Below are 26,360 nucleotides of genomic sequence, written 5' to 3' on the forward strand. Positions count from 1 at the left end.
ATTCACACACAATAAAGAAATATGGATGAACAAAAAACACACAGCAGGATGAGACCAAAACGAGTCAAAATGACATTAAAACAGTTGTTAAAACAGTTAACAAACTAATTTTAACTTGCACCACCAGAGATCATACAGCATCTTTCTCCATTCACAGCCAATCAGAAGTACACATCTGCAACATATGAATTACAGTGTTTACGCAGTGACGGCTTGTGTTTTTGGAGAAAACCCTTCCAGCAGTGTCTCATCAGAAAACAGATCACTAGCACTTTATCTGTATCTCTGTGTGTCTTGTATCGACGATAGCCAGAGATATTGTCAAAAACATCAATTATTGGCAATATTAAGAGGATTTGTAATTTCCAATTAATGTAGGCCTGTTACATTCTTATTTTATTAGGCCTACTATTATTATGAAGTTACTTTTATTATTAAATTAAGATAATACAATTAATTTGCAACGCAAATTATTACCACATAACTGACGCACTGCGAGGATAACAAAAGATTAGGCTATTTACTCCTCGATTAAAATGTTTTAAAAAAGGCCTTTTAAAACAGGTCCATTATACAATGAATTATAGGCTTATAATTAAAATATTAACACTGCAGTCATCAATAAAAATCAATGAAATAAAAAGCTTTTATTTCAAGCACCGACTTTCAAAAACAACCTGTTTAACACAAAATACGTTTCTTCAAATTTTTTCCCCACTATGTACGGGCCACAAGAGAAAGAGAATAAAGTAAAAGTTAGCAATATACCGTTATCAGCATAATTATGTTGAAGTAGGTTCGTCTCTCATCGTCTCTGAGAGAATATGTGGCATCAGATTCCGAAAGCTCTGTCATTACGCCATCATTTCGTTTTTACTTTCACTTTCTGCATAGTGAATTGACTGAGATTAAAGGGGTCATATGATGATGCTAAAAAGAACATTATTTTGTGTATTTGGTGTAATGAAATGTGTTTATGCGGTTTAAGGTTAAAAAAACACATTATTTTCCACATACTGTACATTATTGTTTCTCCTCTATGCCCCGCCTTTCTGAAACGCGTAGATTTTTACAAAGCTCATTGGTCTGAAAAGCGAGGTGTGCTCTGATTGGCCAGCTATCCAGTGCGTTGTGATTGGCCGAATACCTCAAGCGTGTGACGGAAATGTTACGTCCCTTGCCATATTGTGATACCTTGTCCTGGCTGGAGCGACGATACAAAAACATTAAAACCCATTATGAACGAGCCATTTGTTGCATCCAGTGGGGACATAATTACGGATTATAATGACTTATACTGTCTTTTTACGCACTGCATTGCATCGCGCCGCGTAAACATAAAACCATGTCTGCATTTGTGATCGGAGAAATTACAAACTACAAACGCTACTCTACACTGCTCAAAACTTGCGATTTGAATCGTCAGTGGTAAATTCTTTAAATATAAAAAACGTACTTACAGTCTGTGAGTCAGAACAGCCAGCACTGTAGTCTACTCTACCAGGATCAGGAAACAGTCCTCCATAAAATGCGCTGGACACATTGGAATATTTGGGTTGAACTGTTCTGGAACAGTGTTGTAAGTACAAGTTAACCACTGATTTCTAGTCGTGTCTTCTTTTGTAAGGCCAAACAAAGTAGTTTCGCTTTCGCAACGAAACACAGCGTCACACACGGCGGGCTAGAGTGAGCAGAGGCTGGGGGCTAGAGTGAGCGCGGGCGGCGGCCTAGAGTGAGTGGAGACCCGCTTGAGTGAGCGGCGGTTGGTGGGCTGGCTTGCGGCATCGTCTACGGTGAAAGGCGATCCACAGCGTCAAGTTGATGTATTCCCTCAGCGACCAGCACGGATCAGCTCCAGGCATGACGAAGCAGATATCGTCCTCTTTTGGAAGACCAAACCACCGGCATAAATCTTGCACAAAGTCTGCACATTGCTTGAGTGATATCCATAGGCTTGCCTTCATGGTTTAAATAAGAAATATTTGCAACATTGCGACAACCAATTACCACCAATATATATATATATATATATATATATATATATGCTGTTTTAATCATGAAACATATGTACGCAAAACAGTTGCTTGATTTTAAGTCTGATATATAATGATTTACATTAATCAGGTGTTAATTTATTAACTATTCTGACCAATTGAATTAAGCAGTGCAAAAACCTGATCTCCACATACATACAGTAAAAAGGTGAAAATGTTCACTTTCGAGCCCCATTTTAACTGTAGTTATAAAAGATTAAAGCAGTCTGCAGAGTTTAACTTTCAGTTCTGAGCTGATTCTGGGGCTATCTGACCTTCTTGTACCTTTATAATAATCCCTTTAGTCATTATCCATCATTATCAAGAATCACTCAGATCAGCAGTTAATGTGAGTCATCTACTCAAGGGTCACATACGTGGGAGTTTGCATGTGTATGTGTGGCGACCGTATGCCTTTAACTGAGGCATTAAAAACTTTATTTTCTCTTCAATAGAGTTTAATGAAAGAAAAAATACTCAAGGGATGGATCTTCATCTCTAAAGAAGGAAGGCTGATGTTAGGGATTATCCGATATATCCAGATCCCTCCTAAAAACCTGCACACAGAGGAACGGGCATCAGATAATCATGCTTGTTCAGTGCTGATGTGTGCTCTTGGTTAGCAAGCATATCCAAGGGGAAACAGAGGCAAAGAAACAGCTTTAAAGGCCGATGGTCTGGAACAGTGGCCCAGCCATGCCAGGATTGAAAAAAGGAACAGGAGCAGTTAGGGAGAATTTCAAGGCAGTGGCACTGCAAGGATGTGTATGTTTGTGTGTAAAGTCACCGCACCGTTCATCTCTCCCCTTCCGGGCAGGGGAGTCAGCAGCTCATATAGAGCACAACTTCAAAGAGACGCCCCTTCATTTCCAAATCTGCGCCTACCTCCTCGCTATAGCACGCTAATTAAAATAGGTCTTGCTCTAACTGCTACCTCCAGATCTCATCCAAATCCCCCAAACGAAAAAAAGTTACATCACATCTCTACCCCTACTCTCATCAACTAATAGAACATCTTAAGCGTGCCAGCGAACTACTGATAAAAGACAGTGAAGTCTGCCATGTTATTTAGCTGTTTTCATTGGATTTATGAATCAGATACATTTTTAGACGAGGATATGAAGACATGAAGACGTGGAAGACATCAATAACTAAGCACTTTGATGAGGCTAACAAACCATGTAATTTGGAGAGGACCCATGCACTTAATGGGTTTGATAACAAAAAATTATGAATCACACTTAGCCTTCATATGCCCTCTGCTCCCACACAAACAATGCGAGATTCTGGCACAAACTGTATCTTTCATAAAAATAGTGATATATTATTTAAATATACACTACTGTTCAACAGTTTGGAGATGTTTGAATGTTTTTGAAATGTGTCTCATGCTCACCAAGGCTACGTTCTGTTTTTGATCAAACAAAACTGTAAAACAGTAATATTGTGAAATATTACTACAATTTAAATGTTAATGTAATTTATTTCTGTGATGACAAAGCTGAATTTTAGCAGCCATTACTCCAGTCTTCGGTTTCACACAAAAAGTACAAGTCTTGTATTGCCATGGTTAATAATGATAATGACATGAACCATGGAAATACCATGTTCTCGTACATGTACTGTAGCAATACCATATTATTAATATTATTCATTTTTAATGTTTTACTATCACTGTACCATGGTACCACCATAGTACTTTCTCGGGAGAGCCAAATTTGTCAAGCATGCATGAGCACTGTTCTGAAGACTGTGTTGTTTATCCACCTGCAGGTTTGATTTATTGGTGAACGGAGGCACAGCACTGACGTTGCGATTCATGCGTGCTCCATTCTCCGCTGTGTATCGCACGGTGTGGTTGTCATGGAGAGTTTTCCATGTGATGGACACACTGGTGATGAGAAAAGAGGAAAGAGACACACCAACCTGTGAATTTAGTGGCCTTGACAGACCCTCGCCCCGAATCACGGCGTCACCACTCTCCACCTTCTACTGCTCCAGCCCCGAGGCCAGCTCCATCATTCCTGAGACACAGGTGAGTCAAACAGCATCACATCTGGGAGTAAAATGAGTCTCGGTTAATTTTTCCTTAAAATCTAAATCAATTTGACTGTGTGCCTCAAGCTCATCTGATCTGTATGATTTAATGACACTACAAAATATGAGAGAACCAGGTGATTTTTACTTACAGAACATACTGTACGGTCAGGAAAACGAGATATTCTTAAGATCGCCACGCAGATATTGCTACTGAATTAATGATGACAGTGGCGTACTATATCACGTTCCTGTGACAGAAATAATTCACATTTTATGCTTGTAACATAAATCACTTTTAAGGCTAAAAGTGGAAGTCAGCAGGGATCAGACATAATTAAAATAGATATTTTTTGTGGGAATGCATTATTTTATATGACTGTCATTCTGAAGATGTTCGTATGATGCTGCTTGAAAATTGCATAAGTTGTCTTTTTGACCCTTCAAAAAGCTTAAATCTGAATGTGTATAAAGCGGATTCATTTTTTCTAAACTCTTGACATCCGGGTTGCCATACACTACCGTTCAAAGTTTTGTGGTCAGTAAGATTTTTTAATATTTCAAAAATAAGTCTCTTATGCTCACCAAGGCTGCCTTTATTTGATCTAAAATACAGGGGGGGAAAAAATCTTACTGACACCAAACACTCCCAAGTACAAGAAGAGTGAATTCATAGTGTGAATTTATCACAGGACATTTTGTTTGAAATATCTGACAATTAAAAAAAAAATGATAATAGGCCACAAGGAAATGTACTCGACAGGCAATTAACTTCCTCTCTCATGCACATTCTTAATCACAGGTTCTTCACGAGCACACGGCCATTCCTGGGAGTGATTTAGACTTGATTTACTTGAGTTCACGTGCTTCAGCCTACAAACCTGTTCTGAAGGTCATCTTGACCCAGTCCAGCGTGCCCTTCGGCTTGGCTCGGGTCCACCTCATGGTGGCTGTGGAGGGCAGAATGTTTCAGAAGCAGTTCCCAGCTTCACCCCGGCTCTCTTACAGCTTTATCTGGGACAAGACAGATGCGTACAGCCAGAGAGTCTATGGACTCGCAGAGGCTGTAGGTAGGTAGTGGAACTATGGGAGGAAACAGATCTATATAAAGCCCTCTGTGTATGAATATATTATTAACTTGAACTGATTTAAACCAGGAGCAAATTAATATTTTTTCACCCAGATATTTCAGTGGTGAGATGAATCTCCCTAAACTGATAGTACAAGTCAAACTGATTATTAAACAGACCAGAAGGTTGAACGTAATATTCTCTGAACCCTAAACGAATGGTTGTTAAAGTGATTTAGGACAGAGAATACAGGACAATAATATGGTTTCATTCTAATGCCGGCACAAAATGTATGATTTAAACCTTGCTGAAAATACACAGTTCAAAAGCCAATCTCATTTTGTTGAATTTGCAGCACATGCTTAATCGTTATCCTAACCATCTTTTGCTAAACTGACACTGGGTTGTGTTCTAGCAATAAATAAAAGGTATAAGCAGCTGCATTTTTCTAGTCCATCTATATATTGCTGACTGCTCTTTGCATGTATAATTAGTCTGCAAATGAAGCGTACTGAGAAACACCAGCTTTCAGAAGGTCACAGGCCCATTTGGAAAATGTTCCTATGACTGGACTCGTTGTAATCATGCTATTTGCTGAAGTATTTTTTCCTTAACAAGGTTGTAGCTGCTCTGAAATAGTTACTGTACCAGTTTTCCATGTGCATAAAAGTAAATTGTCAATCCCACATATTTTGCTGGTATTACATACAATACACAAGTGAGTCACCTATAGAACAAACATTTTATTAAATTATATATACCTAAAATATTTGCATGTAAAATATTAGCTTTAATTGATTAATCTAAACATGAAACCTATATTAAATTAGGTAGAAAAAACATTTAAGGATAATAGATTCCTTTTGCCATGTTTCCTCCTCTGTTCTTTAGTATCCGTGGGCTTTGAGTATGAATCATGCCTGAATGTGATCCTATGGGAAAAGAGGACAGCCACGCTGCAAGGATATGAGCTGGAGGCCTCCAGCATGGGCGGATGGACCCTGGATAAGCATCACATCTTGGATGTGCCAAACGGTAGGACTCACTTATTAAACCGCACCGGAACCATCTAGTGGGAAATGTCCCCTCACCAATTCAGGGGTCAGTGGCTCTACCTGGACTCATTGTCATAAATATTAATCGTAACATGAAATATGGTTCATTGCCTCATTTGCACATAATAAAGCAGCGTTTGAAAGGGCTAATCGCTCACAGTGATGACAGATTAAATCGGAATCATTAACACAGCGTGCCAAGTCAGAACTGTGTTCTCCAACATTATGGGGGACATGATTTGGCTGAATGAACTTTATCCAGTTTCCAGGCGCAGAATGCATACTTATAGCTTAATTCAATAAAAGTGCCATTAAAACACAAGCATGAATATGGAAATGTGGCATTATTCCACCAGACATTCCCTGTTCCTTTGTCTTCATCATGAAAAAGGGTGACAGGGAAGCTCATTCCGTCAGCTTAAATCTCCATATTCACACACATAATGGCATCTTTTTGTTCTTGGTAAATGACGATGTGTGCACAGTTTGAACCAGATCCAGCAGTCGTATTTAATGGCGCATTTTGGGAGAAGTCGGCTCTGCAGCACATCCCGATGCCCTAAATGAAAACACAAGATTAGACTGACACTTTTCAGGTGCGGTTATCTCAGGTTGTTTCTCTAGAGTTAGTTAGTGTGACAACATCTGATTGTTCCTCGCCTGAACCAAAGATTTTAAGCCTCTTTTTGATTGCTGGCTAAATGCCCAGTTGGCCTTGGGATTTCCACATCCTTTAATCCGACGACCTGCCGAACAAATGGTCATGGCCGTCTGCTCAAGCCTTATTTTTGCACCTCTAGACAGTTTATCTGGTTTAAGCAGTGTTTCTGCCAATAAGTCTTAAATTCTCATTTTACACCTCAAGCGCCAGAGTGGATTAAACCAATTGCAGATTTTCGGAGATATAGAGATAGCTTATATTATTATCTTATTTAGATTAGACCATTATTATAGAAATGCTTTGGTGTTCGAATTTTATCACTTCATAGTTAATACTGATTAGTTAATAGTGCATTTAATTGATTTGCCTTTTTATAATTATTTTCAATCCATTCAGATGACATCATGGCATATTTTTATCTGTTATGGTAATATTAGTAGATTTTTATACTGCTTAGATTTTTTTATTTATTTTTTTGCTAGCTGCTAAAGTTCATAGACTTTGAATTGAAGATTAACTGCATTGTTTTTGCTGTTTTTGTGAACTAAATCTGTCAAAAACCTCACAGACACAGTTGAAAGCAATGGAACAAAAAGCCCAGGAACTGCATATTCTGATGGAAAGCACTGAGGCATAGAGCATCTGTCCTAGAGCTTTCAGCTCTGTTATATATAAATCCATAACATGATCACCTGTTCTTCATAACTCAGTTAGCAGGTCTGTGGTTAGATGAGTTTTACACGGGGTTACTCATTATTTATCCACATGCTCATAATCTTCTTAGGCATCGATTTATAAGTTTACTCTGAGAAGAATAGTGCTTAAAAGAGCTTAACACATAAATCTGGCTCACCCTGTTTAATCTGAGTTTTGTAAATTAGATGAAAGCTTTGCACATTTGGGCATGTCACCTTTACAATCTTTTCGATTAGAGAGTTTCTGTACATCAGAAGCAATGCATGGGAAGTGATGGAGATGGGAAGACATTTTGTCCTGAAGAACATGTCACAAATGTAATCAATTTGCCAAAGTGAGATCTTCTCTTTGACAGTCCCATTTGTCTCTCTGATTGATAATGCAGAGCCTCTCATATCTATGGCTTACAGGTCTGATCAGCAGTCAGCGGCTGTGCAAACTGTGTGCTTGGGCATATGTGTATGTGTTTGAGCAAGAGCTACATCCCATTGCTGAGCTTTTCCTTATAACACAAGCATACTCTTGCTAATTTTAAATATTTAATCACAATCTTTATCTTCAAAATGTATCATATCGTCCAAAAAGCGAATACAAAAATGCTTCTATTTTGAATCCAAACAAAAAAATATTACAAAAAAACAGTTTAAATGAAAAGGTTGAACTGAAACATTTTGTTGAATTTGAGAAATAAATATTTAGTTTGTCGTTTTGAGAGCAGTATGAATTCCACAAGTTTGTGTAAAACCTGATCATGCAGCATGAGCCAAAGAGTATATTGTACTTTTTAACAAAGCAAGAATAGCTAACCATCATTACAAATGAGTTCACATGATCAGTGTTACTAAGTTGCTTATGCAATTAGTGATTCTTCTTTTGGTCTCAACTTCATTTTAAATATTTTCAAATTTCTAATGATTTGTTTTAACTAGTTTTAAATAGGAAAAATATGTTTAGTGAAGAAGAAATTTTAAAAATTTTTCACTGTTTCTATGTTCTCATTTTATTTGTTCTTTAGAAAGGTATTTCTTTTTTCGTTTTTATGTTAAATTCTAAAAGTTTAATTTTAGGGGGAAAAAAGTTGTCTCAGACTTTTGGACCCCACTATAGGTGTCAATCCTTAACCTTTTTGGTGAATTTTTCCGATATGGCAGACTGCTTAGTCTGACGCCTCTTTATGAATGCTGCAGAACACCTAGAATATTTGATATTCAGCTTGTTTGCTTGACATTTACAAAATAGTTTTATTTATCCCATTGCTATTTGATCAGCATATTTGCTCAGTGAATAATCAATAAGCATAAGCATTGCATTACTGTAGATGACATTGAATGAAATGTCCATTTATAGAGTTTGTTGTACTTCATAGACATTAACATGTAGCTGAGAGTGGCCAAAACAAATCGACTGTTTTTCACCTAAAGGTCTAGCCATAAAGTCACAAGTTAATCAGGCCACAATTTACAGCCTCCATGCTGCATGGTAATGACAAACACTAATGAAAAACATGCACTTAAAACATTATTTTGTGATGCTGCATGTACACTCAAAAAATGCTGGGTTAAATATGGACAAACCCAGCGATTGGGATGTTTTGACCTAGCTGGGTTACTGCGCAGAAGGTTGGGTTAAACATTTAACCCAACTGTTGGTTGAAAAAAACCCAATCGCTGGGTTTGTCCATATTTAACCCAGCATTTTTTTTAGAGTACAATTAGAAGTTCTTGCAATGCTTGCACACAATTTGTGCTATGGATATCTTAAATTGTGTGGCTTGTTGAGGACAGCAACTGGTTTTATTGTTCCTTGAGGAAGAAAAAAAAATCACATAGACCTGTGCTGAGGGAGCTGAGCTGAACCACATCTATGGAATAAAGTATCATAAAGATATTGAACATTGTTAGTAAGAAACCTTACAGAACACTGTGTCCTGGCAACCGCCCACAATGCCTTTGTGGCAGCGATGTCGATTATTACAATCAATATATTGTTAATGTTGTTCTTGTAGCACAGGACTTACAGTCAGATTTTTGTAGTTCATTATTTTCTTCCTAGTATTTGAACAGTGGTTCATAAGTAGTGTGAGCAGTGCATAATTAGATTAGGGCAATGCAATGCAGCAATCACACAGTTTGAGTAAGTGAGAAGTGTCATTGGTTTGTCTTGCTGTCAAGGTCAGTGGCTTTGTTGAGTCACACTTAAAAGCAGCCACCCAGACCAATTCATCTTACTTAATGGTACATCGTAGACCTCTGAATAAGAACAGCAGCTTCTATTGGGCCGGGTGTTCTCGAGATCCCCTCTGACTGTGTCTTCATTCCAGTCCTCCTCTCAATCAATTAATCAATGGCAGGGCCTAATCAAGCAGGAACAAATTGCTATGCACCCTGCTTAGCTGCACATGGGAAGACATTAGCCATGATTCGCATGCAGTTCAGAATTGCAGAGGGTTTTGGGTCATTTAAGCACTCTTGTGAATTAACAGCTGATATCAGCCAATGACAGTTTACCACGCTTGCTGCTAAAGTGACAGTCATCACACTAAAGAGGAATGCCCAATGAGACTTGGCACTGAATGCACTTGATTTGTCTCCTCGGTGACACAGTGCATTCAGGATAGGCACAAATCTACATATTTTGCTTTCTTTTGTTCAAAACCAGCTATACAGTGTGCAACTGAATTATATGGTTTTGACATGTTTTTCAAAGACTTTTTTTGCATGACATACCATTTTAAAAACACAATGCTCGTGGCAGGACACTCTAAACAGCGCAAGATGCAATGCAACAGCAGAAGATTTCTGTCTGAATGTGTATGACTGTTTTTTAATGGCTGGTACTTTAACAGGGGATGCAGCTGAAGATGCAACTTTTTTAATTCTTATTTTTTATTCAGTCTCATATTGTTTAATTAAAATGCCATACCTCGATCTTTCAGTGAAAACAACAGACATTACTTCAGTTTTGTGACTTTAATTACATTCACTCAGTTGTCTGATATATCTGCTACACAAAATAAATACAATGTGGCTAGATCTAAATGCTGAGATCATTTATACCTTTGTTATATATCGTCATATATCGCCCAGCCCTAAAACCACTCTATGTTAAGGAATTATATACAGTACATAAAAGTATGAATGTAAAGCGCTATACAAATAAATTTGACTAACAGCTAAAGCACACTATGCTGAATGTATGCTAATTAAAGCTCCTCTGCAAAAAAAATTCAGAACTACCTAGGGAAAAAAAACAAAACTAGTCTATTTTCTGTATTTCCATGACCGGAGTAGACCACCCTCCATTAGAAGACAGCCAAAAAGGTATCTCTGCTCTGGATCTGACACTTTGGTTTGTCTTGCACAAGAAAATAAAAAATTAAATACATTTCAAAGAAACTGAGCCGAAGAGCTTTAGCCTTGACAAAACATTTGAAACTGAACAGTTTCAGACTCCTATAGTTTTAATGAAACCCGGCTTCTGAACCAATTACAAAGCAGAGGCGATAGTGTGTAGCCACTGAGGTAGCTAGTTACTGAACTTGAGTTGTAGTGGCCAGCCAATGGGAGTGTAGTTCAGTGCAGTGTTATTGATGTGATTAATAGGCCAAAGCAAGTGTTGGAAGTCTAACATGTTGCTCAGTATGAATAATTTATGGCCCTGGGCATGGTACTTCCCTTTGAAGTTCCTCTTTGAAGCCAACCCCAAAAAGAAACAAGTTAAATTTTCACAGGACTGAAATATTTATCTGTAATGACCCAAGCTCTTCGCTCAGTCTTGGACTGAAAATGGTGTTAAAATGATTGAAACGATCAAAGGTTTTAGAAGCTGAGATCTATAGGGACTGGAAAATAAAGCACACAGCTGAGTGGACAATCACCTCTCAGGTGATCGAAATGTCTCCGGTTGGTACATTTAATGCCTGAGGACCATATTCTTTTTTTTTTATATATATATTGCACATTTGAGACAGATTCTGTTTTGCCAGCAGAACTGCTATTGTGTGGCATAAGCTTTGCTCTGAACAAGTTATAAAATAGTTGCTGGAAAACGACGTGAGAGACAAATACATTTATGTGCTAAAATAATTAAGAAAATATAACTAAGTAGATTATTTTAAATGTAGAAAATAAAATTTTTAATGAATTGACACAAACTATAGCATAGTTTGTATTTTGCAGATGAAATATATTTATCCTTCTGCTCATTTTCATTTCAAATTGCATTGAAAGGAAAATAATGTTAAACCAAAATAACAAAGAGCAACATAAAATAAAAAAAGATGTAATTCTGCTTAAAACTAGACTGCTCAAGAAGAGCTCAATTTATTTCAAAAGTTGAAGTCTAATCATCCATATTAATGAAAATGTTCATTATGGTCGCTCAGATGCCTTTAGCAGCTTAATTCTTTTTGGTGCTTCCTCATCAAAGTGCTACTTCAATGTCCACATTAATGGAGTTTCTAACGGAAGTTCGGGAGGATCACAGCGCTAAGTGCCCCCTTTTCATAGTGATGTCCAGGGTAGGAACTTTCATCTTTAGTTGAGTTATATGCTCAGGCCTATCCATTACAGCAAGAAAAAAAAAAACATGTGCTCTTTTTTTTCCATCCCTCTTATAGATTACAAGAGCATTTGAGTTTGTGAAGTCAGATAAGAATAGCATTTCTCTGCTTGTCTGTATAAAACAAATTAATCAAGTTCATGCATAATGGTTTTTTAATTGCAATTGCAATAGCATTTTTCATTTTAGTCTTATTTTTATTATTATTATTAGTAGTAGTAATGTTCTCTTCTTGGGTCTGTGACTTTGGTTTTTGTGAAAATCATTATTTTTGAGAAAGAAAAAAAACAACTTTTTTCCCCTCCCACTCTATCTGGTGTCTCAGGGATCCTGTATAAGGGAAATGGTGAGAACATCTTCCTCTCCCAGCTTCCTCCCATCATCAGCACCATAATGGGGAATGGCAGACGCAGAAGCATCTCCTGTCCGAGCTGTAATGGGCAGGCGGAGGGAAACAAACTGCTGGCTCCTGTTGCTCTCGCATGGGGCATCGACGGGAGCCTGTTTGTTGGCGACTTCAATTACATCAGACGCATATATCTGTCAGGCAATGTCACCAGTGTCATGGAACTCAGGTGAGTGAGCACAACTGCACGGAAATCTGGCAGAATACCTGAGGAAACATTTTGTGACAAATCACAGCATGCTGAGAGGCAGCGTCTAGACATCGTCTTTCTACAAATCATTTAAAAGCATAACTATTTTTAATCCACAAAACTTTATAGTCCTCATAAAAGGAGGCCTTGAAATTCTGCATAATAGCGACACCAATTCTCACAGCAGGCAATTTTTGAAGTCCGACAGTAATTGTCTTGAAAGTTATTGTTGAATGCTGTGAATCTGTAAACAGAGCTTTGATAGCTGTAGCAGCAGTGGTTGAAAGGGGATGAATTGAGACGTTTAGACAGTGTTGTGCTTTAGCCTGTTAGAAAGGTAAACTCGGTCAAATATGTTATTTTATTTTAAATCTACTCTCTTTGAAATACAGAGAATTTGAGAATAGACATATAATTTTAGGTTACACTTTATTTTAAGGTGTCGTTGTTACAGTGTTATTATATATTTAATTACTGAGTAATATTAATTAACTACATGTACTTACTATATGGTTAGGGTTAGGCTTAGGGTTACTTGCATATAATAATGCATAATTAATTGTTATTATAATAGTAAGTACATGCAACGTGTAACAAGGACACCTTAAAAAAAAGTGTTACCAAATTTTATTTCAACATGTTGTTACATAGTGTTAAGAATCAAGGTTGTTTTTATTACAAATACATTTCATTAAAGTATAGCTGAAATTAAATTAAAAAAGATATATCAGAAGAAAACGAAGTAAATAAATAAAATGTTGCTCCGACAATTAACTGAAATATTTGTTTAAACTGAAGTTCTAAAATAACTAAAATGAAAATGTAAATAAAAAGGTAAATATAAATATATATATATATATATATAAATAAATAAATAAATAAGATTACTAAAACTTACAGTAAAATTTAAATAAAAACTGAAAACATAAAAATAAATCAAAGCTCAAAATATGAATAATGAAATAATCTAATAATTAATTAATAACAATTACAAATATTAATAAATACTAAAATACTATGTAAATAAAATGAAAACACTGTTAAGGATTCATTTTAGAGGTATTGCAAACTCGTATAGAAGTATATATATAATTCTATACAAAAAAGTATAGAATTGTGGAGAATACATACAGTAGTCCACAAAACTTGATGGACAAGTGGTTATGTGAAGTAAATAGAATAAGTGTGTGCTATTTTACCTAAACTTGTCATACTGTATATTCTTACTATATGTTTCCCTCCTTTTTTCAAACTACCCAAAGAAATAAGGATTTCAGGCACAGGTAAGTTACATTTAGTAAATGTCACACAATGCTGGTGTTTTAAAAGACATGCATGTATTGTCTACAAAATTTTAGATGGGTAATTTTCAACGAACATCACTCGTTGCGACTTTTTTGGGCACATTTTAATGGAATTAAATGAACAAAGGGTGTCTGTAGAAAACTAACCCATGTTTGTTACTAATCCCAGAAGATGTCAAGGCACATTTTATGAGAGATGTTTGCACATCACCTTTTTTGACTGTCTGAAAGACTTACTGAAGCTATGTAAGATGACTTTGGATTATGATGCAGTGGGCGACACTCTGGGCCTTTAGCTGAAAAGTACCACTGTTTCACATTTTCACATTTGGATTTTACACAGGCCAGTGCCTCTGAGTGTGAATTGGTTTCCATACAGTCCAGGATATCGATCGAATAGCGTACGCTCGGCGTGCAAGAATTGCCCTAAAACCGCTTTTGATAAAACGTAAAAAGATTTGCCCGATCCCAGAGGAGAAGGTCACAGATCTCCACACCATCATGCACAAAGTCTCGACTCGACCGGTCATTTAACCACTAATGGCACGTCTGGAGGGGCCGCACTAACTCATTCAGGAAGGAGGAGGCTGATTGGGAGACAGAATTAATGAATGCAAATAAGCGTAGCGTTCTGAAAAGCTATCAGTTGTTGACAGTCATTAAGATATGCATATCATCACCGCATCGCAGAGAACCTTTCCCCGCAAGGGAACAGGAATGATTGAAATGATCTGGCAGTCTTGAAGTCGTCATCAGAGCCTCTGCAAATACGTTCCAGTCACATCACATTTACTTCCCTTTCACACATTCTTTTTTTCTTTTTCCCATCTGTCAGGAGCTCACACCCTTTTGATATATGCGAAAAACATGCTGCGATTCTCTCAATGTCTTTAATGATATTAATATTCTAATCAGTCTCTCATTTCATCTGCCATCTCCAATTGCAATGTCAGACCAATAATTTATGAGTCGCACTGACTCGGCTTGACAGCAGACTAATGTCTTCGCTCATAACTCCCACTGTTTATATGTCTCTCCCCAAGTAACAATCCCGCTCACCGCTACTACCTGACCACGGATCCCATCACGGGGCGGCTCTACGTGTCCGACACCAACTCCAGACGCATCTACAGCCCGCAGGCGCTCCTGGCCGGCTCGGAGTCCCAGCAGAATGTGGAGGTGGTGGCGGGAACAGGAGATCACTGTCTGCCTTTTGACGAAACTCGGTGTGGAGACGGAGGACCAGCCACTGAGGCTCTCCTCACAGGACCCAAAGGTATTATTAAAGGATCATTAAAACTGACAATCAAAAGGGTCGTGCATTGTTCTCAAGGAAAGAGTTGAGAAACATGGGTTCTTCAAACTTCTGGAATGGCTGCGATGAATCTTCTGAGGCGTATGACACACTTTGATTGACATGAGAGTTCATCCCAAAGCTCTGTGAGCTTTTAACACTGTATTATGTAGTGAGGTTTTTGATTGGCGCTTCAACGAGGGAAATGGGAACTGACAGCCCGGGGATAGGTACTAAATTATTTGACTGAGCCAGACACAACGGATTGATGAAGCTGCTTTGAACGATTCGTGACTTCACCGACATAAATTATAAAACGTCACACTTGTCTGTTGAATATAGACAACCTATTTCAGCATATAATCTCGTCATGCAGAAAAAGAGATGTTTTCATTGTTTTTCAATGAAATCTCATTCACACACGAATGCACGCACTGAATGATGGATACATTAGGTATCATATTTCCTGTGTAGACGGGTGCGTAATGTGTTGAACTGATGGGATGTGCGCAGAGATCTACATTCTGGCTGTCGCAACTATAAAAAAGTCTGAGGCATTGATGCATACATGCATTTTCCTTGGTTGGGACTGAGATTTCTGCTATAACGTCAGTTCACTTGAGTGTTTTCGTCAGGCACACAAACTCTCCATGCTACCACTCAGCTAGGCACACATTTTCCAAACGGCAGTTACTATAGCAACCCACACTTTCATAATTTGGGTTTAAAAGTGGGTTTGATGCTTTCCCACTCCATGCTTTTGTCAAATACCCTGAGCAGCCTTACGGACCGACTGAGACGGAGTGAGAGAGAGCGAACACAGGCTGAAATGCTAGAGGGAGGGAGGAATGTTCTAATACATCCTATTCCACTTTCTCCTTAAGAAATAATTCAGCAGAGGGAGGCAAGATGTGAATAATTGAGGGCGATGCTTTCTGCAGTGACCTGAATAATGGGAAGCCAAACACGACACATGTACCCGCTGCCTGGATCAGGCAAGCAAAGAGCACAGCTGTGTGACCTGCACATTGCGTTCCTTCCTCTCTTCTCTCCAGGGATCGCCGTCGACAAGAACGGACTGATCTACTTTGTGGATGGGACCATGATCCGGAAGGTGGATCAGAACGGCATCATCTCAACCCTGCTGGGGTCCAATGACCTTGCCTCTGCTCGACCTCTGAGCTGCGACTCGGTTATGGACGTTCATCAGGTGAAAAGTGAAAAGTGCTCAAATCAACACACTCAATTCAATTAACATGACCCATCAAGAGACCTACATTTCGTCGTGGTACATGTTTCAGTTTTCATTTCACCTTTTTTTTAATACAGTGCAGTGCCACAGTGAATGGGAATGGGAGGGCCAATGGACGATATAATGCTCATATACACAATATATTATGGGAAATATAAAATATTTTTTGAACAGATATTTTGCTCAAAATTCACAAAATTACATATTGATAACAGTTTACAATAAGGTAAAAACTATTTAACTTATTGGTCTAGGTTAATATTATTGAAAAAAAAAAAAAATTTAGTACTGTCCTGAGTAAGATATTTTACATAAATGATGTTTACATATAGTCCACAAGACAAAAAAAAGCTGAGATGATTCAAATAACCCCATTCAAAAGTTTGGGAACCCTTGGTTCTTAATACTGTGTGAGGTTACCTGGATGATCCACGACTGTTTTTTTGTTTAGTGATGGTTGTTCATGAGTCCCTTGTTTGTTCTGAACAATTAAATTGAGCACTGTTCTTCAGAAAAATCCTCCATGTCCTGCAGATTCTTCAGTTTTCCAGCATCTTTTGCATATTTGAACCCTTTCCAGCAGTGACTATGATTTTGAGATCCATCTTTTCACACCGAGGACAATTGAGGGACTCAAACACAACTATTAAAAAAGGTTCAAACATTCACTGATGCTCCAGAAGGAAACACGATGCATTGAAAACTTTTGAACAGGATGAAGATGTCCACATTTTTCTTATTTTGTTGAAATAAATTTTTTTTCCATTTAGTACTGCCCTTTGGAAGCAACAGAAGATACTTGCATGTTTCCCGTAAGACAAATTAAGTACAATTTACCTTGATATTCAAATTCAAAAAGTTTTCATTAAAGGGGTCATATGATGCGATTTCAATTTTTCCTTTCTCTTTGGAGTGTTACAAGCTCTTGGTGCATAAAGAAGATCTGTAAAGTTGCAAACACTAAAGTCTCAAAACCAAAGAGATATTCTTTATAAAAGTTAAGAGTTAACCACACCTACCTAAAACAGCTCGTTCTAACACGCCCCCACATACCTACGTCATGATCTGGGAAGATTCGCATAACTCCTCCCAAATGTTCACGCAAAGAAAGAAGGCATGACTTTTATTCTCGCTGTAGTATTGTTGACGCTGCAGCCATGTCGTGAAGGCGCTGTGTGCTTCATTGTGAAAACGAAACTACTTTGTTTGGTCTTCCAAAAGTAAAAATATTCTTAATTGTTGTTTCTCAATGTTAACATTCAAGCTTTTGCATTAATATTAACATATAAAACCTTGCTGGAAAGTGTTAACAAAATATCTATTGATAATTTATACAGCTTGAAATATAATGGATTAAAAACTATTATTTATGCGGGTAGAATTACAAACTAGCATTTACTAATATCTGTCTATCACAAAATAGAAGTGGAGTTATATTAACTATAAGCAACAAAACCTTTTTCTATTCATCTGCCTGTAGGTGTCTTTAGAATGGCCGACAGATCTGGCTGTTAGTCCGATGGATAACTCATTGTTTGTGCTGGATGGCAGTGTGGTTTTGCGGATCACTGAGGAGGGGCAGGTCAGCGTGGCAGCGGGCAGACCCCTTCACTGCCCCATGCCTTCTACAGACATCCTGGTGACAGAAACACAGCGAGCCACACATACCCATCTGGAATCCCCAAGTGCCATCGCCGTCTCCTTCAATGGAGACCTGCACATCGCGGAGACAGACGAGAGGAAGATGAGCCGCATACGCAGCGTGGCAGCAGATGGCGAGATCACTCACCTGGCGGGGGCGCCTTCAGACTGTGACTGCAAGACCGACGTCAACTGTGATTGTTACCTAACAGGAGACGGCTTCGCTAAAGACGCCCGGCTGAACGGGCCGTCCTCTCTCGTGGCAGCTCCGGATGGAACCCTGTATGTAGCTGACCTGGGAAACATTCGCATTCGAGTGATTGGAAAAAACAAGCCTGCACTTAACAGCATGGTCTTGTATGAAGTGGCATCATCCGCGGAGCAGGAAGTGTACATGTTTGACAGTAATGGCACGCATCAGCACACGGCCAACCTGATCACTGGAGACTTCAAATATAACTTCAGCTATAGCAATGAGGGAGATCTGACCTCGGTGGCCGACAGTCATGGAAACACGCTACGGATTCGCCGGGACGCCAGCCGCCTTCCTGTCCGCATTGTTGCACCTGACAACCAGGTTATTTGGCTAACTGTAGGCTCGAGTGGTGGGCTGAAGACCCTTGGCACACAGGGGCGTGAACAGGTGCTGCTAACTTACCATGGCAACAGTGGTCTCCTGGCAACCAAGAGCACTGCCAACGGATGGACAACATTCTATGAGTAAGAGTGTTTGAGTGTTTCTGCTTGCTACTCTTTGCTTGCCAGGGCAAACATCGCTATTATTTAGGCTCAAATGTAGGGTCAGCGATCTGAACAAGAATTAAATCAGCTCAAATTCATCCAACGCCATTTGGGCTACAGACATAGCTGGGTAGATTACTGACAAATTGTTACTGATTCCAAATTACATGACAAAAATTGTGATTAGTAACGTAATCCATTACATTACACAATTTAAGTAATATAATCGGACTACTTTTTTCATTACTTTTAGATTACTTTTAAACTAACTAGTTTATCACATTGATTTAAATAGGATAATCTGGTACCATATCAATGTAAAAACACAAATAGTAAGAAAATATATTCCATTTGCTGTAATTAATAACATGAAGTGCATTAAACATTACATTACGTCATTAATTACAAGCTAATAATTAATTAAATCATAAAAGTGTAACATTAAAATTATTACATCTCAGTGGTACTCCAGGTAAATATATTTGATGAAAGATTTTCAGATGACAAAACAAGTCTGGGAATTCCTGCATTACATGTAAATAAGAAATAATGTGAATTTGTGCATTTTAATGTGTTTGAAAGACAAAAGCCTTCCGAACACATAATAAAATATGGTTAAATAACCTACTGAGTGATAATTCGAATAAACATATATGTTCATCAGTAGTTGATACAGTGTTGAAACACTTCTTAAACCTGAAATTATTTTTGTAAATCCAGTGGTCAAATGCTATGTAGCCACCTGATTAATGACTGGCCTTTGTGTGAGTTCACAAAACATTTAAAAGATGACAAAGAGGAATTAGTTATAAATATAAATAATAATATAATAAATTATGACTCATTTATTGCTATTGTGTGAATAACATGTAATCAGTAAAAAGTAACTGTAGTCTGATTCTGAGTATTTTAAAATGTAATTTAATCTAATTGCAAGTACTTCATGTTTGGAATCTGATTACGTAATCCAGATTACATGTTATCAGTTACTGCCCAGCTCTGGCTACAGACATGAATGATATCTAAAATCATGCTGGTTATTATGGAAAGGTGTACGGTTACTTTTCTAAGTACTCTAAGGATAATAAATTGGCAAAAATCCAAGACATCTGGAAGAGAACCTGAACCATTTCTAGGGAACAACATACCAACACAGAGGTAATCTAGACTTTAAGACAGACAGACCAGTAGAAAAATGCATATTCATATGGTTTTTGGCTTTTTAACATCTCTTTCAGCTATGACACAGAGGGACGACTGACCAATGTAACTTTTCCTACTGGAGTGGTGACCAGTCTGGCCTATGACATGGATACTGTCTCTACAGTAGCAAGAGAAAGTTTTGAACGAGATGAAGCTGCAACCATAACTACAAACCTGTCAGCAATTCAAAATGTCCTCACGTTACACCAAGGTAAATCTTGTGTTCTCATGTAGTTTTTTTTTTTTTCCTAGCCTTTCTGCTTGTGTCATTTATGTTGTCTTTTTTATTTTGCAGATCAGCTGAAGAACAACTATGTGATTGGTTATGACCATTCCTTGTGGATTCTGTATGCCAATGGAATGAACACTCACTACCAGACCGAGCCACACATTCTGGCTGGCGCATCTTCCCCTACGCTGGCACGAAGAAACATGACCCTGCCCGATGACAGCGGGCAAAACTTGGTGGAATGGCGCTTTCGCAAAGAGCAGACGAGGACGAAGGTCACAGTGTTTGGACGCAAGTTACGAGTACGTAATAAAGTCCAATTATAGAGAACAAAGAAATGGTTTAAAAAGCCTGAGATTGAGATTTAAACTATTTCTTATTGTAAGAAACCACAGGACAATTTTATTGTAACACAAAGCACTTGACATCTGGCTTGAGGTTCAAATGACCTCAGGCAATTTAAAAATCACACAAGATTTCTTGCTATACTTTTGTGTAGATGTGAATTCTTGCTAATTAAATTTGGCATGAAAATGGCACCTGGCATAATACACCATTTTAAAATCTTGCAAGCTTTCTTGCTATATTTTTTATTTAGATATAAATTCTTACAAATTAAATCAATTAAGTAAATTTGGCATGAATATGGCACCCGGCTAATCTAGGAGTACAAAAAATGAATCTAAAATTGATGTTGTCTACACTGGAAGATGATTTAAAAGCTTGAACGTGCCACTGAGCCACTTAGTTTTATAAAGCTAAGGTAATAATCATGAGACTCATTTTCACACAAAGATCCAAGTCAAACTTTCTGACAGAAACCAAGGCAACTCTGACAGATGAAAAAATCTGCCAATTTTCTAGTAAATTTTCTGCCATTTTACTGTTGCCTTACCAATTTTGTGTCTCTCCTTCGCCTGCACTTCAAGGTAAATGGACGGAACATATTGTCTGTTGATTATGACCGAGCGCTGAGGATTGAAAAGATCTATGATGATCACCGTAAATTCCTTCTGAAGATTGGTTATGACACAGCAGGTCAGCCTACTCTCTGGATGCCAAGTAGCAAGCTGCTGCCTGTCAACCTCACCCGCAATAGCAATGGGCAGTTGAGTGCCATACACTGGGGCTCTGTCTCAGAGAGGGCCGAGTATGATGGACAAGGCCGTCTGCTTTCCAGAACATTTCCTGATGGAAAGACCTGGAGCTACACTTATCTGGAGAAGGTACAGGCCAGTGGAAATTGCTTTAAGTGATGTATGCGATATGCAGTAGACATCAAGAGTTTAGTCAGTAGACTCTGCCACATATAAACTGTTTACCACCAATGTAAAGCTTTTTTGACTTAACTCAATCACTTTTGCTCAATGCATACTTTAAAATACACACCCTACACATTATGTTTTTTCTTTAGGGCTGTCATGATTCGTCAATTTTATTAGACTATTCGATTTTTTTAAATCCTTGACTTCATTTTGCTCGTGTTGACTAACTGGCAAAATACCGTAAGTGGCGCATTTCACAGACGAGAATGTATAAAACACATTATTAGTCTGTTTTCCAAGGCTGCATGATATATTAAACCTATTAAAAAAATAATAATTAAGCATAATTGTGAATTCACAAACGCTACGATTTAATTAAATAATTATATGTGATGCAGTTCTAATACAGTAGCCTATATGTGCTTTAATTATTTACATGCGTGCAGGTTAAGTACATGCCTCACACAGCGGCTCCGTTCACAGTAATTCCACAGGAACTGTTATCATTTACATGTGTGGAGCGTCTCAAACTCCATCTCTGCATGTTGTTGTGTGTTTGGGTTTATTATAACGTTCATCTGGGAACGCAACATGCACCATTTCATCAGATTTGTAAGGTAAATCATTTATAAGCCTACGCAAACACAGGAGAATACATACAGTTTCAAAATAAAAGCTCAAACCCTCACTCTGAGTTTACACATTTTGATGTCCACATATTCATTTAATTACAGTGGCTATAGCATTTCTGTCCTAAATAAATGGCCAAATATTAAAGATTAAGTGGACATTTTCATTTCTCTATACTCTGTTTTAATGGTTAAATAAATTTTTATTAATCAAAAAGCCTGTCTAATTAATTGAGTTTTACAGTTTTATCTTTACCAAATTCAGTTTTCCATTATTTTCTGGATGCCATTTTAATGGTTCCATTCAATTTTAATAATCAAAAGCATCTCCAATGAATTGATTTTATTTTTAAAAAAAAGTTTTTTTGTTTTTTTTTCAGAAATACTGCACATTTACATTTTTCTCCTAAATAAATTCTGGTAAACAATATTTATGGTAAATACTCCTTTAAAAAGTGTTTTTTTGCTTATAATTTTATTATTAATAGACTAGAACACGTGGATATGTTGTCATTCTTACACTATAATTCTGAACTTTGATTTCAGTGATTTGGACTCTGAGATGGAAACTTGCTTCTTGCACTTTATGTTGCACTTTACTTTTTTACTTTTGGATTTAATTTGGTTTAATGATATATAGTTTAATAAAATATTCTTAAGTAAAATTGTTGATTTTTTGTGTGGGAAATTAATCGTTTAGATTAATAGATAAATTAATCGAAACAAAAATAGTCATTAGTGGCAGCCCTATTTTTCTTCCATGGAACAAAAAAGAAAACATTTTGCATCCACATCCAAGCTGGTTTTTTTTCCTAAAAAGTAGACCATCAAGATTAACAAGAGTAAAGACATGCTAGAATCATTTCATCCTTTTGACTTTTCTTAGAATGTCTTTTTTCTATCCACCTTATTCTTCACGTAAAAATGGGCGCGACCATTTGTAAATTTTATGGGTCTTGCTTCCGGTCTCATTTGCTTCCAGCTATATTTAGCTGTACAAAACTGCTAATTTTCTGCTCGATAATGCAAATTGGTGTGTCTTACCATATTATTTTAGTGTATTGTCTTAATTATGAAACACTGGTTTGTAATGCAAACAGTTTTACTGATTACTGCATGTTGTTATTCTTCTCGTTATTTCCCTATAGCGGTTAATGAACCAGAAGTCTCGCCCATAGGCTTACTTCTGCATTTAGGAATAAGGTGGATAAAAGGAAAGAAAAAAGATGGTTGTCAACAAGTGAAATGAGGGCCAGTAAATGATAAAGAATTGTAACTTTTGGGTGAACTATGCCTTTTATATAGCAAAAACTCTTGTAACCTAATAAGATTAACCAACTAGTGTGACAATTGACAAAGTTAGTTGATTTTAATTCCCCCTGTTTTATGCAAGTTGTTTTCTTCTCGTTCTAGTCCACTGTCCTGATCCTGGCGAGTCAGCGGCAGTATGTCTTTGAATATGACCCTCAGGGAGGCCTTTCTGCAGTCACTATGCCTAGTGTGGCACGATACACTATGGAGACCATACGCTCGGTGTCTTACTACCGCAACCTTTACCATATGCCTGAGAGCAACGCTTCCGTCGCTGTAGACTACAGTGAGGATGGGAGGCTCCTGAGAGTGGCACAGCTGGGCACGGGACGGAGAGTCCTTTACCGGTACCGCTGGCACAACAAACTCTCGGAGGTTCTGTACGACAGCACTCGTGTCAGCTTCACCTACGACGAGACGGCAGGTGTGCTGAAGACGGTCAATCTGCAGAGTGAGGGTTTTATATGCACCATTAGATACAGGCAGCTTGGCCCGCTGGTAGACCGGCAGATCTACCGCTTCAGTGAGGACGGGATGGTAAACGCTCGCTTCGACTATGCTTACGACAGTAGTCTGCGTGTGACGAGTATTCAGGGGGTCATCAATGAAACCCCGATGCCTATTGATCTTTATCAGTATGATGACATCTCAGGGAAGGTGGAGCAGTTCGGCAAATTTGGCGTCATCTATTATGACATCAACCAGATTATCTCTACCTCTATCATGACTTACACCAAACACCTTGACGGGCACGGTCGGGTTCGAGAGATTCAGTATGAGCTCTTCCGTTCTCTGCTCTTCTGGATCACGGTCCAGTATGACGATATGGGCCGAGTCACCAAGCGGGAGATGAAGATTGGCCCGTTCGCCAATGCCACCAAGTATAGCTATGAATATGATGTGGACGGACAGTTGCAGACCGTCTACCTCAATGAGAAAATGATATGGCGCTACAGCTATGACTTAAACGGGAACATACACCTGCTGAGTCCAGCAAACAGTGCTCGAATCATGCCCCTACGTTATGACCTACGAGACCGTATAACACGTCTAGGAGACCTGCAGTATGAGTTGGACGAAGATGGGTTTCTTCGCCAGAGAGGCTCTGAGATCTTCCAATACAACTCCAATGGCCACCTAGAACGTGTCTACAGTAAATCCAGCGGCTGGTCAGTCCAGTACCGTTACGATGGTTTGGGAAGAAGAGTCTCCACAAAGTCCAGCATGGGACAACATCTGCAGTTCTTCTATGCTGATCTGAGCTACCCAAGCAGGATAACGCATGTCTACAACCATTCCAGCTCACAGATTACCTCTCTATACTATGACCTGCAGGGGCACCTGTTTGCAATGGAGATCAGCAATGGAGCGGAGTTCTACATTGCCTGTGATAACATAGGAACGCCATTGGCTGTCTTTGGCAGCGATGGTGCCCTCCTCAAGCAGGTTCATTATACGGCTTATGGCGAAGTCTACTCAGACTCCAATCCTGATATCCAGTTGGTGATTGGGTTTCATGGAGGACTTTATGACCCTCTAACAAAACTGCTTCATTTTGGAGTGCGGGATTATGACATCATGTCGGGTCGCTGGACTGCACCTGACTTCATGCAGTGGGAGAAAATCAGTAAGAATCCAGGCCCTTTCAATCTCTATATGTTCCGAAACAACAACCCTATAAGTAAAGTGCAGAAAGTTAGAGACTACTTAACAGGTATGGCATGGATTCACTGCATCTACTGTATCCGCATATTGAAACAAATTCTGCAAGTAATCTATCTGCTATACATTGCACATTTCCCCCATGCAAATTATGATTTTAAATTGATATTTGCTACAGATGTGAACAGCTGGCTGGTCACATTTGGATTCCATCTCCATAATAGTATCCCTGGTTTCCCTGTCCCTATTTCTGAGATGACACAAGCCTCCTACGAACTGGCCAAAAGTCAAGTGTGGGACGACCTGACAGTAAGTTTTTGGATGAATATCTTCATATACTAGCATAAAGGGTTATTATAGTTGACTAAAACTAAAACCATTAAAAAACACTTGAAATAAAATAAATGTTAAAGGTGCAATAGGTGATTGTCTTCAGCTCGGTCCGAGCGTTTTAATATGCTTTCCTACCTGCCTGTCAACGTATGTATTACCATACCTCGCAGACGGGATACGTCATCAGCGCGTTCACGCACGCTGTGCAGACAGAGCAAGAATGGCAGGCAAACATCAACAACCCGATCTTTCGTCCTGGTATTGTAGTACTTTTAAAGATTTCTCACCGGTGAATAGGGCTGTGCGATTTGGGGGAAAATATCAAATTGCGATATTTTTTTTACTGATATTGCGATTGCGATTTGATTTGCGATTTTAAATTTGCGAAGTCAAGCTTCAGCTCAATATTGTCAATAATGTGCAGCACAGTATGGGTATCATTACCCTGCTGAAAAAAACTATAGAAACCATCACAAAAATTCTTATAGTTTCCATTAAACCATTACAAAATTCCTTTTTGTTTTGGGCATTATTCCAATAGGAATTACTGTTGTTCTATTGGTTCCCATCTGCCAGATTACATCCCACCAATAGAATCCATCAAATAGACACCATTATAGTTTACATTAAAACCAATACAATTCCCATTATAACTCTGAAATCCATTATATTTTTTATTGTGTTTTGGGAGGGGTTCTATTGTTTTGTTTTTTTCAGCAGGCAAGATTATAATGGTATAACTACTTTTACAGAATTAACTTAATTACTGAATTTCACAGAAAATATTT

General features: G+C 38.2%; 1 protein-coding gene across 1 annotated transcript in view; it reads left to right on the forward strand.

Moving 5' to 3' along the window:
• Positions 1-26,360, forward strand: part of LOC107567328 (teneurin-3-like) — a 63,460-nt gene that overhangs the window by 32,323 nt on the left and 4,777 nt on the right. Inside the window, exons 15-27 of the mRNA XM_016252991.1 lie at positions 3,807-4,068; positions 4,873-5,140; positions 6,032-6,175; positions 12,438-12,687; positions 13,971-13,991; positions 15,056-15,288; positions 16,362-16,516; positions 18,039-18,919; positions 20,179-20,354; positions 20,439-20,674; positions 21,302-21,598; positions 23,680-25,291; positions 25,418-25,548. Coding sequence (XP_016108477.1) covers positions 3,807-4,068; positions 4,873-5,140; positions 6,032-6,175; positions 12,438-12,687; positions 13,971-13,991; positions 15,056-15,288; positions 16,362-16,516; positions 18,039-18,919; positions 20,179-20,354; positions 20,439-20,674; positions 21,302-21,598; positions 23,680-25,291; positions 25,418-25,548 — 4,666 coding nt within the window. The remainder of the gene's footprint in view (positions 1-3,806; positions 4,069-4,872; positions 5,141-6,031; positions 6,176-12,437; positions 12,688-13,970; positions 13,992-15,055; positions 15,289-16,361; positions 16,517-18,038; positions 18,920-20,178; positions 20,355-20,438; positions 20,675-21,301; positions 21,599-23,679; positions 25,292-25,417; positions 25,549-26,360) is intronic.

The sequence above is a fragment of the Sinocyclocheilus grahami genome, unplaced genomic scaffold (genome assembly GCF_001515645.1).
Source record: "Sinocyclocheilus grahami isolate Dianchi unplaced genomic scaffold, SAMN03320097.WGS_v1.1 scaffold1148.1, whole genome shotgun sequence".
NCBI classification, from domain to species: Eukaryota; Metazoa; Chordata; class Actinopteri; order Cypriniformes; family Cyprinidae; genus Sinocyclocheilus; species Sinocyclocheilus grahami.